Source organism: Phascolarctos cinereus, unplaced genomic scaffold (assembly GCF_003287225.1).
Source record: "Phascolarctos cinereus isolate Bilbo 61053 unplaced genomic scaffold, phaCin_HiC Scaffold_1;HRSCAF=81, whole genome shotgun sequence".
NCBI classification, from domain to species: Eukaryota; Metazoa; Chordata; class Mammalia; order Diprotodontia; family Phascolarctidae; genus Phascolarctos; species Phascolarctos cinereus.
Window position 1 is genome coordinate 221623103 of NW_027555514.1, and position 14514 is coordinate 221637616.

Sequence of the window (14514 nt, forward strand, 5' to 3'; positions counted from 1 at the left end):
TCTGCCTTACCAGAACTGGATTCTTAGAGCAATAGTTTCCCCTTCTTACTGGGCAGCCTCTATGACAGCCCTTTCTGAGGAAAGACAAAACTATGAATTACTCCTCTGGACCAAGAATGAAGCAGGAATAGTAGGACAGCTACCCATCAGCACCATATACCAGACAATCCAGCTCAGTAACTTAACTCCCATTCAACATGAACAACAACATGAAAGACAGAGGATTTCCGGCAGGTGCAGCCTGGGGTGATTGAGAGACCACAAACAGATGATTTAAGTACCCACAACCTTTCCAACTAGCAAAGTTCACAGTTCTCTCTTCTCTTCCACTCCCTGCTGTCCATCTACCACCTAAGGTGGGCTGGGGCCAAAGTTCTCTTATATTACTCCAATAATTAAAATCAGGGAAACAGTAAAGATCTCACCAGTAACAATCCTACCTACAGTTTGGTTTTCTCAGTGCATCAACCTGGGAGGCTCATTCCCATCTGCCTAGCTCCATTCTAGAATCACAGAATCTCAGAATTGGAAGGATCCCATAAAATCTTGGTTTTAGGAATTTCCAAGTATAAGATGGCTGAAGTGATACTTGGTGCTCTTGCTCCAGCTCTAATGAATGTCTACAAAAAGCTAACTGTTCAGACACTGAACACAGCAGCCAGTACTTAAGGGTAAAGTTCATTAGCTTTTTCTGTTGTTTTTATTTGTGTGTGTGTGTGTGTGTGTGTGTGTGTGTGTGTGTGTGTGTGTGTATGTATGTATGTGTGTATTATATAACTAGAAATACAGTTCTAAGGCAGTCATTTTTTGTATCTGTTCTGCTCTGATGGCAATGACACAGCACAGGAAGAGGGAGCCACAGCTCAAAGATTAAGACCAGAACCACAATCCACAGCTGGAGACTTAGCTCTCTGCCTAATGTTTTTTTGAAAAGTCAAACATTCCAATCTTCTCTCCATGACAGAATAGACCAAAAAAAGCATTCGGCATTTTCCAAAGACAGAAGTAATCCTAAGAGCCAGTGAGTGAAAAGGGGGAGGGTAGCTGGCTCTGGGTCACAGAAGGGCATTAGCCATAGTGAGGGCCCAGGCCCTTCAAGCTCCTCCTCTAGTTAGACAGTTCTGTCTGACTAGCAAGATTAGCAGCATTGGGTCTATGTTCAGATCAGCTGGTCAGGGCCTTTTTTCCCTCCAAACTCTGAAATCTCAAGGGATTGAGGATCTCAGGGAAGTATAACAATGACTGTCAGTTGATGAACTTTAGAAGACACAAAGAGCTTTGGCCCCAAAGGCAAGACCATGTCTGATCCTCGATTTAAATAGGGCCACAGTCCTGAGGGAAATGAAACAAAGGGTAGCTCTTCTAGACCAGTCAGCAAAGTCAATTTCACCACTGGGCAGTGGGAAGGGTGGAGGAGGGGTTCCATCTCTGGTCTTAGCTTCATTTGTTTGAATGCCTAATTTTTTGCTTCCCTCAATACTCCCTAAAGTTTCAGTTTTGGAGGACCTGCTTCTTTCTGCCTGGCCCTCACCTTGCAATGTAATTCTAACAATTCACTGATAAAAGAGACTTGAATTTTTAGTTTGGAAAGAGGCAAAACGTGAAGGCACCCAGGCCTTGGCTTAGTGTAACGGAAAGAACACTAAAGTAAGTATGAGTTTAGTGGGCAAATCCTAGAGGCTTTATGCTTCAGTTTCAGCTATAAATGGTGATGATAATGATGATCTTCACTACTTTTCAGGTTATTATGAGGGCCAAACGAGATATGTTGCCCTTAAAAATAACTTGGGCTAAGTGCTACACAAATTCAAGGTATTATTAATTTCGTGAAATGAGGCTCAATTATTTTACTCTTCCCATAGATTGCTACACACCTGAGGGCAAGAGAGGCTAGCAAGAAAATGCCCAGGATGTTAAGTGAGCGATAGACCTTCCAGCTCTGGCCTAAGCTCAGCTCTACCTGAGCAGGCAAAGAAATGTTCAAGGGTTGGGGAACTCTGCTCCAACCCACAGTCTCACTGACCGCCCTGGGTTTGTTCTCCAGAGCAGGGACCACAGGGGGAGGAGTGCAAGGACAACAGAGAGCAGCCGGTGGGGGTTGGGAGGGGTGGGGGGCCCTCAATTCTGGCTTTGTTTAGCTGGTTTAAAGGGGAAGAGGGAAACTACACACCAGAGTGGGATCTGAAACTTCAGTCAATTAGCCTTTCAAATCATTCCTTTCAGTCCAGCCTCAGCTTTGTGCTCCTCAAAGCCAGGTGCAAGGAGCTGTCTTCAAGCAGAGTAAATTGGGGGGGGGGAAGGTTGTGGTACACTGGGATTAAGGGGGAGATGTTCTCTTCAGTCACGGAAGAAGACTGCTCTGGGCCAAGGATCCTGGACACTTCTGACTACTATACAGCACAGGCCAGGTCTGTAATTTCATTATAAGCTAATAGTTTCCAAAAACTGAAGAAGACTGAGGTTGGGAAGGCTTTTTCAGAAAGCCAACTCATTTCTCTTTTTCCACCTCCTATTCATCAACATTCTTAATTTTCCCTCCTAAAGGAAGCCCATGATCCCTCTAGGTACCTCTTTGGATCAGGAATGTTCTGGCATTGGGAGAATCCCCACATTGGCAAGTCAAGCTGTCGCCAAACACCTGCTTTCTCTGATTCTGACATCTGTTTTCAGGATGGGGAGTGTAGCAGATCCAGCCTGGGAGGAGGGAGCAGCACCAGTTGGCCATAAGCACAGGCTTCACAGCAGGAGGGCATGAGGCCTCCCACAGGGCTGGATAGAGATCCTGAAGAACAGTTCACAGAGTGTAAAAGAGGCAGATGCCCAAATGGTGCTAGGACCAAATAAAAGCCTATTTCTGATGCTCCCTCGACCCTCTCAAAATCAAAACAATTCCCTGACCCTCTCTGTGAACTCTACCCTTCAGTTAGCATACTCACAGGAGTCTTATGCTAATGAGAAAGAAAACAGGTTGGACTCAATCCTTAAAATTCCTTCTAGCTCTAAAATACTAGGGATTCAAGCCCATGTTGAGGTGGCAGTTCTGCTGAAGACAAGGTTACAGATACCTAGTCCAACCCACATGCAATCCCCACTTAAAGAAATCTGCTAAACGGGTATCCATGGGGCATACTATATTTAGCTGGATGATCAGTATCTTTGAATAACAGAAAAGCACCAGATGAAAATATCTAACTGGGTCATTTGGTTCCCACTACACACATACACACTTTTTTTTTTAAGGGCACAAATGCTACCTGCCTGGAATGGTCTGAAATAGTTAATTCTCTTCTGAATGTTGGCAATATTGTCACCTACAGTCCCTAGCCTCACACCCCAGCAATGGTGTAGCCAAACACTGGTAGAGGACCAAACCAAAGGAGGATTCTGAAAGTTCTTCACTGTCCGAGAATGTAGTAAGCATGGAAGTCAAAGAGGTATGCTTTTTCCTGGTTCATTCCCTCAAATGTCTTTTCTCTCCATCCTTTCCCCCAACAGGTTCCTCCTGATGGCTAAGTAAAGAAGAGGCTGGGACCTGGCCACGAAATGGCCTCTTTAAGGGGACTCCCCTAGGCTACTGGTAGAGGAAGAAAATCTGGAGCATTTCCATCTTGCCATTGGCTCAATGCCTTGGATCTTGGGGCCAAGGCACAACTTTCTCAGGATCTGTGTCCTGTGCCCTCCTTTCCTCCAAAATGCATTTACTTCCCTGGCTATCTTTGAGGAATCAACTCTAGCAATCTCTGGGGGTAGGTCCTGAAATGTTAAGTGGCAGGATAGGTACCTCTGAATACTAGGTAGGACAAGGAGCCGAGAGGTGGCTGAGGACTGGACAGCGCCATACCAAGGAAATATTGTCAAGCAGGAAGCAGCAGGGTTCAGTGAAAAGGACACTAGCTCTGGAGTCACAGGTGCCCGATTCAAATCCTGTATCTGCTGCTACCTGTGTGACCCTGGTCAAGTCACTCCACCTCCATGTGCCTCAGTTTCCTCATCTGTAAAATGAGGAGGCTGGACTAGATGGTCTCTGGGTTCCTTCTAGCTCTAGAGCTGTGATCATAAGCCTTTCTAAGCCACCTGAGGATGCCAGACCAAAAAGAAACTGGGGACTACAACTGCAGAGCCATTTCCTCCAGCCATGGGAGAAGGAAGTGGAGTTAATTAAGCAAATAACTACCTTTTCTAGGTCTCCTCAAAGTTTCAACATATTTAAATAAGGCTTGGAGAACTTCTGCCCTTCACAGGCCATGAAAGTTCTCTCTCAGTCAAGGTCTTTCATGTGTAATGGCAACCATGAGGAAATCTTGTCCCCACTATCATCCTTTCCCTCTGGGAAGCTGATGCTGTGCTCAAGCTCTCTTTATTTTCCTAGTCTGTGCCATGGACAAGTCAAGGGAATCCTGGGTCCAGAATGCAGTCTACTGACTAACTTAGTCTTGAAATGGACATGGGTGTGGGACTGGAAGTGGAGATGTGGAACGGGATTGCAGTCCTTGCTCTGGCCCCTGGCCTCCTTCCCTGCCCACCAGGCATCATCAAATGGGACTACAATTCTTGTTCTAGAGATGGCAGTTTCAGGATTCCCCAAATGATATCTTTATATTGCCAACTCTTTAGCAGCTCTGCCAAAAAACAAGACAAAAACAAAAGCCACGAACTCAAAAAAACTGTACTCAAAGTCTGACAGGTACTTGTAAAAAGGTCTATCCACTAAACAGAGACGGCAGCAGATGAGAAATAAAACTTCCCTGGTATTTACTAAGCACTGTGCTCTCTTCAGTTCCATTTTCCCTGGGGAACTGGGGTGGAAGGGAAAAGAAGAGCCATTCCATTGGCCAGTAGACATCTTCTGAGGGAGCTGAAAACAGATGTAAACATCCAGCCCTCTCTGTGACGGGACAGGCGATGCTGAGAACTTATGAGGTGGGCACTGGTGGTAGGGAACTTTATTATACAACTAGATGCCCATTTCCTTTGATGCTAGTGGACCCTAGAGGACAGGGCCTTTCCATGCTTCTGACAAGAGTACCACTAAGGAGGAAGAAAGACTCTCCTCCCCCAAAGGGATTCCTAATAGAGCAGAGGAGAGATCTGTTCATCTGAGCGGAAAAATTCTGGTAATTTTTGAAATATGATGAGACACTTTCTGTCAAGATTTCAGCATCAGACTCTCAAGAAGTAGCTGTCCAAACAACTCAGAGGGAAGAGCAGCTGTAGAATGCTTAAAATAAATGCTGATGGTGTGGTCCAGATACAGGCTGGGAGCACAGGCTTCCTGCTGGGCCTTTTCTAGACTCACTTTCTCATCTAGGTGGCCCTGGGGCTTTTCTAAGATACCCAGATAATCGTATCAGGGAAGAAAATTCAGAAACTCAAGTGGAAGGTAGCGTAATTCAGTGGAAAGAGTACTGGAATTAGAGTCAGATGACCTAAGTTTAAACCTGTTTCTGCCACTTTACAGTGTGACTGTGTCAGGGTCTTTGGGCCTCAATTACCTCATCTGTAAAATGGTACTAAACTAGCTGACCAGTAAGGTCCTCTTCTGCTTTATATCCATGCTCCTGGAAAAGAATTCCACTTTCCTTCAGTATTCTTGGTAGAATGTAAGCTCTATGATAGTTGGCAAGGACTTTTTTTTAAATCTTTGTCTGATTATCTCTAGCGCTTACACACAGAAGACATTGAAAACTACTTGTTGAATTCAATAAAATTCAAATTTAACAGACAAGGATGGAAAGACTGTCTGGACATTCTTAAGTATTTAGAAAGAAAACCAAGTATACACGGTGACATCTACTCCCAAATCCAACTGAACAGCAGTGGCACCCAGACCTTCGTCAGACACTTTACTTACTGATACTGAAGCCCTGCACCGGTACCAATGTGCTAGCTCCCAGAAGTCAGTGGAGTAGATGGGAGAGAAAGCTCTTCCTTTGTGGTACGGCTAGAGGCCACTCTACCTTCAGAAGATACAGACCTAAGAGGGGGTGAGGGAGATGAAGAAAGAAGTTTGCCTGGCAGGCCTGAGATAAAAAACACTCCTCCTCACTGGCCATTTCAGGTCTTACCTACGATTTCTGCTTCTGAGGTCTTGGCTGGAATCGAAAAATCTAGTCACATCAAAGGGAAATGGGAGTGTGACTCCTTGCTTATCTCCAAACTTGTTTTGGTGGGGTGTTAAACAGCTTGGGGGGGTATGTGGAGGAAAAAAAGAGTACAATTTTTTAAATGATAGGAAAATTACTTCTACCAGTTCATATATTCTAATTACCATATTTCCTTTTGGGAAGAACTTTTGGGCCTGGGGGTTTTAGACTATGGGTGTACCATAGTGGATTGTTATGTCTAGGACATTCTTTGAACTCAAACTACCCAACAAGATCAAAGAGTAGAGCCCTTGGTAGTGTTCTTCTAAGTTCCAGAGGCCTAGGAAAAAAAAAGGGGGGCTGGGCTGTAATTTCTTGTGAAGGAGGAGTAAATGGTGGCCAGTCACCCTGGCAGCTTTTAAAAATTAAAGCTTGGCATAGAGAAAGGGCTGGTTTGGGCCAGGATGGAGGTAGACAAGCTGAGCTGAGATCCAAGGGTAGTCATGAGTCATGGTAGGTTGGGCTCAGCTTTTGGAATTTTAGCTAAAGAAGTCAGGCAGGCCCAACCTGGGTTGGATAGAAACCTTTTACTTACACTTACACACACACACACACACAACACACACACACACACACACACACACACACACACACCCTCCACAAACAGCAATTATCTTTTAACTGTTTTACCCAACTCATGACCTTAGTATCATTAATTTTTTCTGAATTAATATTATTCTTTCTCATTATAAACAAATAGCCTGTGTTAAAATTTAAGGTTCTTGACATGGCTGTGGTTAAGGCCAAAAAAGATAGACCAATGGGAGCTACAGGCATCTACCTCCTGGCAGCAAGATTAGCTATAGGGATTTCTGCCCCCCTCTAAAGAGAAGGCTGTCTTAGGTGGCTGATCTGGTGGCTAGCAAGGAGTCTGTGTTCTCTGTCACAGGGAAGGCTTCCTTCGATTCCACAGAGAGAAACAAAGTAAGTCTTCCTTCTCCCCACTAACATTCTTTATCTTATCTAAGGGGAGCAAGGGCTCAACCAAATTAAAGAAAAATAGCCAATTTTTAAGCATGTCTTTGGATAGTTCTTAGAATTGTCAAACTCTTCCCTCTTTCTGCTCTGGTCCCTTCATCTAATATAGCTTCATTTAGACTGGCTGAGACTCCAGAGTCATGTGAATGTAAGATTTTCGAGTTAAGAAGGCCGTTAGAGACCATGTAATGTAACGCTTCCTTCAAGTCTGAGAGGTGGAGTGACCTAGCTGAGGTCACACAGGAAGTAAGCGACAAAGTCACCCTGCCATAGGCCTTCTAAGTTTAAGCCCTATGCTCTTTCTACTCTACCATCCCAGGCCACGGGATGTTCCTTCAGAAGGTAGCTCAGGGAGGCAGTGAAATGCAAAAGATCTGGGTTTGTTGCGGTGGGGAAGTCATTCTTTTAATCTCCATTTCCTCATGTGTAAAATGGGGATAATGACCCTTCTACCACCTATCATCTAGGGTTGTTACGACGACAAGACCTTTCAGCTAAACCTTCTAGCTCTATATAAACGTGAGCCATCATTAGTATTACTACCCTTATGCTCAGCTTTCCAATATCCCAGGCTTGCCCCGTACCCTGAGACTCTGTGTGTGTGTGTGTGTGTGTGTGTGTGTACTGTTCCACTTATAATCAATGATCCTCCTCCCCTCAAAAAACATGTTTTTAGATTTGTGATTCCCCATAAATGTTCCTAGGCTTGAAGTCAGCCTGGCATCCACATGTACTGGGATCACCTTTATTACTCTGGGATGCTTAGGGTGATGAGGAGCAAAGGTGACCGAATACCAAATCAGATCCTATGTCAAGAGCTGAAGCAGGGTGCAGGACAAATGCACAGAAGAGACACCATGCTCCAAGCATTATTAGGAGCTAAAGGAACTTACCAGGTAAACTCCTCTACTTGGAGCCCAGCACAATTTCTGCTTTTTCCTTTATGAGGGAAGAAGCAGGGATTCCTGGGTATCCCTGCCCTCCTTGAATACCTCAGAACAAATTTACTGCTCCCTCTTCTGTGGTTGGAACTGGCTGGCCAAGATATATAAGCTTTCCTTTTCACTACCACAGAATGAACAATGAAAAACCTGATTTGTAGGATCTTATGGGTCTAGACCTAAAATGAACCTTCCAGATTACCTAGTCTAAACCCTTCAGTTCAGACCGTCGATTTAATCGTTTTGGTTTTTTTTTTAATAGCAAATGGTAATAACCAGGAAACTATACTTTAGGAACCTCTATTTCTTATTTAAATCCCTGTTTCCTTTTCACTTCCAATGCTAAAATTATTGTTTAAAAGGAGTCCAAATCTTACAGGGAAAAAATTCATAGAATCCTAAAACAAGCTGAAGTTGTTTTTTAAAGTACGGTAAATTGTTACTACAAGTATTTAGCACATTCACTTTTGAGACTCTGAGCAATTGCCAGAAAAACAGCATTCCAACTCAAATATCTGGGCTGTCTTCCCCAAGCTTGCCCTACCCTTATTCTTTACCTCCTACCTGTACGAACCTTTGGTTTCTTCACGACTCAGCTCAGGTACTATTTTCATGAAGTCCCACCATTTGTGAGTGTTCCTGCTCTCCTCAAATTACTTTGTATTTACTTATCTTTGTACACACTGTATCCGCCTCCCCCCCAATATGGTCCTTGACAGAAAGGAGGTTGGTTTTTTTTTCTTTGTATCTTCAGTGCTAGGTGGTTAATAAATGTTTGTTAAATTACATTTTTAGATATGTCTCCATAATAAAGTAATGTCTCCCACTACTAGCATCCTGCTGCCCCCACCCCCAACCCCCCTGCTTACTACGGGTAAAATCCTACTGCAAGGCCTATTATTGCAAAGGAGATTTCTGTGTTAATAAGGCTACTTCCGAGCCTCACAGGTGGGGGCAGGGGGCCCTACGGCAGCACATACCTCTCGGTCAGGAATCCTCCTTTATCACAGACTCTTTTTGATTTCTTCTCTGAGAAAGGGACTTGATGACATATATAATCTAGCACTATTTGCATTATAGCTGAAGTATTGACAGTTCTCTGTCCTAACCCTTTAACTTCCCCCCAGCCCTTTTCATTTCAAAACAGTCTAGTCATCTAAACACTCGAGTCAGAAGAAAGAAAAAAACTGTATATAAGAGGGCTTTCAAGGGAAAGAATTGGGGGGGAGGTTGTGTTTCCCTTCCTCCTTCCCTAACAAAGTTTTAGACTCCTGCTTTCCTCTTGTTAATTTATTGGTGAGAGGTTGGGGCAGCAGCTTTGCCTTACCTTTAGGTCCTGCAGACTGGGATTTCTAACAAAATACTAATTCTGACAAAAAGAAGAAATCATTAAGTTCTACAGAGTTTGACAGCAAAGTATTTTACCTATAGTACGTGGACTTTCTGTTCCCATAGATTTCCTGGAGAGAGCTGGGGAGTGAGAGGACAGGAAATGCTGCCGAGGACAGTATCCAGAGACCTTGGGAGTGGCTTTCTTTGGACACTACAAACCAGTAATCAATTTAATAACGCACTGAACATGGAAGGCAGCAGCAATCCCATCCGAGTTCAGTCCCCCGAAGTGCTGAGTTTATAGTGACTCCTGAAGGTAGGCTCTCAAACAGTGAGCAAAACCAAGCACCAGCCCCCTAGGGATCTGGCTGCTTGAGAAAGCTCCAAGAGAGACAGAAGAAGGAACCTGTCTGGATGGGGCCATAAGGAAAGGGTGAGGCAAGGGTGAGAAAGGGAAGGGAGCTGACCCATGAGAAGCAGGGCCCTGAATTCTAGAAACTGCTGACAGTGGTAAAGAACACTTTCCAGTACGACAACCAAACACGTCAAGCGCTCAGATCCAAATCCAGATCCTTTTCTTGATTCTAAGATGGGGTTTTTTTTTGGGTTATTGTTGTTGTTTTTAAATAGCACATGCAATGGAAATGTCTTTTAGTTTAGTTTTGCTTTCTCCTGAGAGAAGCTGGATTTTCTTCCTTACATAGAAGAGGAAAACAAACTAGAAAAAGGTGGCACTTATTTTAAGCTGCTCATATTTTAGGTTTCCAGATTCAGAAGAATCCATCCTTACTATCAATGCCAGTTTCCTGATGTGACAACAGGAAACATAGGTTTATTCTCTCCCAAGGCGAATGACCACAGATGACAAACAAGAAGGTCCCACTGGAGACACCAGCACTGTGTGTTCACCAGGGTTATACTGGGTGTGTCTGCTTTAGGGACAACTTCTCTCCTCTGCTCTCCAAACACACATCTAGGCAATCACTCCCCCTATAACAAGCTAATCTCAATACAGTCTCTTTTCACTAAAATTACATTTTGGCATTTAAACATTTCAGTGGAAGACATTTCAGTGTCCAAAAGGCCCTAGTATGCACAGTCCTGAAAAGGCATTCCTCTCATGTCTTGAGAATATAACACATTTTCCTCTACTACTTTCAGGAATTTTGCTCTGTTTTTTTCTGTAATTACTTTTGAATCATCAACAAACTCCATCAATGCTCATGGAATAAAATCCTAAACAAAAGAAATAAATACATAAAATACAGATAGCTTTAGGCTTCTGTATTTTAAATTTTTAAAAATAATTTTTATACATATTTTAAAATTTTTTCTATATTTTAAAATACAGATGCCTTTGGACTTCTACTTTGAACAAACCTTGGCTAAGAACAATTTGTTAACTTAGAGTAAACTGCCCCAGGCTTCCTTTTTCCTTCTCCAAATGTGATTTATCCCAACCTCTGTTGGTGAAAGACAAGGGATCTGAAACATCAACAAGCATTTATTAAAGACATACTAGTGGCAGTGCCTGGTGCTGTCCTAAAGTTGACTTGGAATTTATTATGTTAGGGTCAGATGTACCAGAGTTAAAAGAACTAAGAAGGCACTTTGGAATGTAATGGTCCAGAAGGATGGGGAGAACGTGTGACTAACCTGCTGGTTTGAACCCCACCGCCCTATCTCGAGGCATGCTCAGCATGCTACTCAAGAAAAACTAACCCATGTGAACAACTAACTGCCATCTAGGAGCTGAATTCCTTGATTTCCAGTCTTCTTCAATATTCACCATAACAAAAATATCACCTGTATTACCCGTGTGACCTCAGGCCTCAGTTTCCTCCTCTGCAAAATGAGGTGGTGGGACTAAATGGCTTGTACCATTTTTTTAAATTATTATTTTTTAGCTCATATCCTGATTCTGTAATTAGCAAAACTTCACCAAGTCTACTTTTGAATGCTGGCTACTGACCTCCCCCCAAAATCAAAACACCCAAACTACAGTAGTAACCAAAATAAACCTTAAGGAGGCAAAAAGTGTTCCCAGTGTAAGAGATAATCTAGTACTTCTCATTTTCCGTGTGTGTGTGTGTGTGTGTGTGTGTGTTGTGTGTGTGTGTGTGTGTGTGTGTGTGTGTGTGTGTGTGGGGAAGGCAGGGGTGGGAGCATCATATACACCCAAGTGATACCTTCTCTACCTTTTAATCATGTCAGATGAGAGAGGCCAGGCTTCTGGGGGCCTCTCCCCTAAGGATGATCAGGAAGGATTCCCACCTCTCTGGACCTCAGCAAGCCATCACAAGTTGCTAGAGAGGTCTTGACTCCTCTCCAGCTTCACCTTAAGTGAACGCAGGATCACAATCAGACAACAGTTCAAGAATAAAGTACAACAAATCCAAGTAGTCAAAGACTTTAAATTCTCATATCGAGGAGACAGATTTTGTTTGCAAATACAACAAACAGTTCTTAAACACAAACTGAACACCCCAGTGTAACCACGGCATGTAGTTCTCTAGATGGCTTTTGCCCACTGGGAAGACATATTTACTTAAGGAAGTGGTCAGCTTAGACAGAGAAGAGAGAGATGCATGAAGGGGGCACAAACTTAGCCCCAGTTCATTCAAAGAATGGAATCCAGGAATGGCTAAAACCCATCAAACCAGTTCTATCTGCCCTGAGTAAAGGACTCTGGGGCAGTTATGCTGGGAGAATGGGTATTTCGGACAGCGGGAGTTATTAATAGGAGTGATGTGAAGGGACATTAATTACCCACAGCTCAGGCATGGTACAAGGAGGCAGAATCTCTACACTCCCAGAATCAAAATATCCTCTCTAATGTCTTACTTTAGATCTCTATAGGAATGGATGGGACATTCTCCCCCTCATCAGAGTAAGGATGTCTAAACTTAATCTTTATTTCAAAGGCCCTTCCCTCAACAATACCTACTCCTTCCCCACCAAATATTAAGCAGCTCCCTCTTCTTGGCTCAGACAGACCCAGTGGCTTCGAATTTAAAGGTTGACCCACGGAAAAGAACTCTCCTTCCTCCTCCCAGTGGAATTTCTTCCTAATCTTTACACCTCCTTCCTCCACAAGTCAGTTTCCACCCATTTTCCTCTTGTTCCTTTCCCAAAGGAATGGATGTTTGGAAACTGAAAGACCTAAAATGCCTGACCTCCTTGCCTTCCTGCTAGCTCTAAAAATCCATGATCTTTCTACCTTACTTGGCCGGTTTTGCCCCCAGCTCCCACAAACCCGCGGCTCCATCGACATCTTTTGGAGCAAGACCCAAGCCGTAGGAGCCCCTGCCTCCTTCCTTGCTCCCTTTGACAGTACCACGGTCCAGGGAGAATCCAGGCGCTTGACCCGGGAAAACTCCCACTTTCTCACTGCGCGATTCGGAACCACTCCGGGGTCTGATGCCGTCAGGCGAATTATGTAACCGGGGACACGAGCTCCCGAGCTAAACAAACGGGGCTCTGTGCAGCGCTGTTTCCCGGGGGAGCCCGGTCGGGGAGGGAAGGGAAGGAGGGGCCTCCTCTCCTGCCTGCCCGGTGCCGCTCGGCCAGACTCCTTGGCTCAAGCAAACGGGCGGGACAAGGACCCGGCTAAACCCGAGTGAGCGGGACGCGGGTGGGGGCGGAGATGGGTGGGGCTGGGGAGCCAGGGTCCTGGGTGGAAATGCTCAGTTGGTCTAGACCGCCCCTCCTCCTCTTCGTTCCCCCTCCCCCCATCTCCATCCTCGGGCTCCCGGGTTGTGAACTTGGGTCCCAAGTTCTAACCGGGCACGGTCACGGCCACCGCTGGGGCTGCGGGAAGGACCTCGGGGTTCCCCAAATGCGGAGACGGGGGAGAGCCGCGCGAGGGAAACCTCGATTCCTGCTTCATTTTAGCTCCCACCCCATTCCAGAACGCCCCCTCCCCACTTCGAGAGCGGGCCAGGATGGGCGCGGGGCCTCCCAGCGTGGGTGCCCACCCGAGGCACCCCTTCCTCCCCCACCCTCCCCTTGGGCGGGGGCGGAAGGCCGGGGCCTGGGTGACAGCTGCCGCGCAGACCCGCCCCTCCCCCCCGGGGGTGGCGGCTGCCCCGGGCCCCTCCGAGGGGGAGGGTCGCCACGGCCATTCCATCCCCCGCTCCCTCTCGGGGACGCCCCGCCCCTTCTCCCCGGAGCAGCGCAGCTCGGGGACGCGGCGGGGGCGGCCGCGGGCCTGAGGGGGCCCTGCCCCGGCTCGGGCGCCGCCGGCTGGAGGGGGCGGCGGCGGCAAAGTTTTGCGAAGTTGCCAGCCTTACCTTGCTTGGTGAGCACCAGGGCGTCTTCCCTCCGCGCCTGGGTGATGATGGAGCCGTGTTCCATCTAACAACCCCGCGGGCCCGGGATGGGTGAATGGGTGGGCGGGCGGGTGGGGACTGGGGGCCTGGGCGGGGGCCGGCTCTGGGGCGGCTGCGGCGGCGGCGGCGGCGGCGGAGGCGGCTCCTTGGGCTGTTCACATCCCCCTCCGTCCCCCTCCCCAAGGCAGAGAAGGGAGGAGGCCTGCAAGGAGGGCCGGCGGCCGGGCAGCGGCTCCCCCCACCCCCCCCAGGTCCCCCCAGCCTGGATCCCCCGGCAGCAGCTCCGGGCTCCTCAGTTGGGGTCCAACATGGAGAATCCGGAGCGAAAACAAGAGGAGGAAATGGGACACGGGGCAGTTTCCAGGCCCCCCCCTCCCTCCGTACTCCAGATAAACAACCCGCGGCTGCTGTACCCACCCCCTCCTCCTCCTCTTCCTCCTCCTCCTCCTCCTCCTCCTCCCCCCAACTCTCCTCTTCGGGCTTTTCCCGCTCGGGGACCCGGCCTGCGCCAGCCGTACGCGGACAGCGCACTTAGTCCCTGGATCCCTCACGTGCGATCGGGCTGGGCTGGCGAAGCTTCCGGGGCTTTAGCAATTTTGTTATCCAAAAAAGAAAAAAAAAAGCGAATCCCGGAGGGGGGTGGGGTGGGAGGCGGGCTGGCTGGCGGGGGAGACTTGAAACTGCTCCGGCGCTCCGATTGGCCAGGCTGGAGAAAGAGGGCGTGGCCCTGCTTTACTATGCGGTGCGAGGACCCAACAACATTCCAGCCGTCTCGAGCCACGCCTCTCC

General features: G+C 46.8%; 1 protein-coding gene across 2 annotated transcripts in view; it reads right to left on the reverse strand.

Annotated features, from left to right (window-relative positions):
- CTDSP2 (CTD small phosphatase 2) overlaps nt 1–13963 on the reverse strand; it is a 28886-nt gene extending 14923 nt beyond the window's left edge. Inside the window, exon 1 of one of the 2 annotated variants that reach the window (XM_020990151.2) lies at nt 13687–13963. In XM_020990151.2, the coding sequence (XP_020845810.1) occupies nt 13687–13750 (64 nt within the window). In that variant the 5' untranslated portion in view covers nt 13751–13963. Of the gene's footprint in view, nt 1–2568; nt 2741–13686 lie in introns of those variants that run through there. The other variant, XM_078146071.1, reaches the window with a different exon arrangement.
- Nucleotides 13964–14514: the final 551 nt, after the last annotated feature.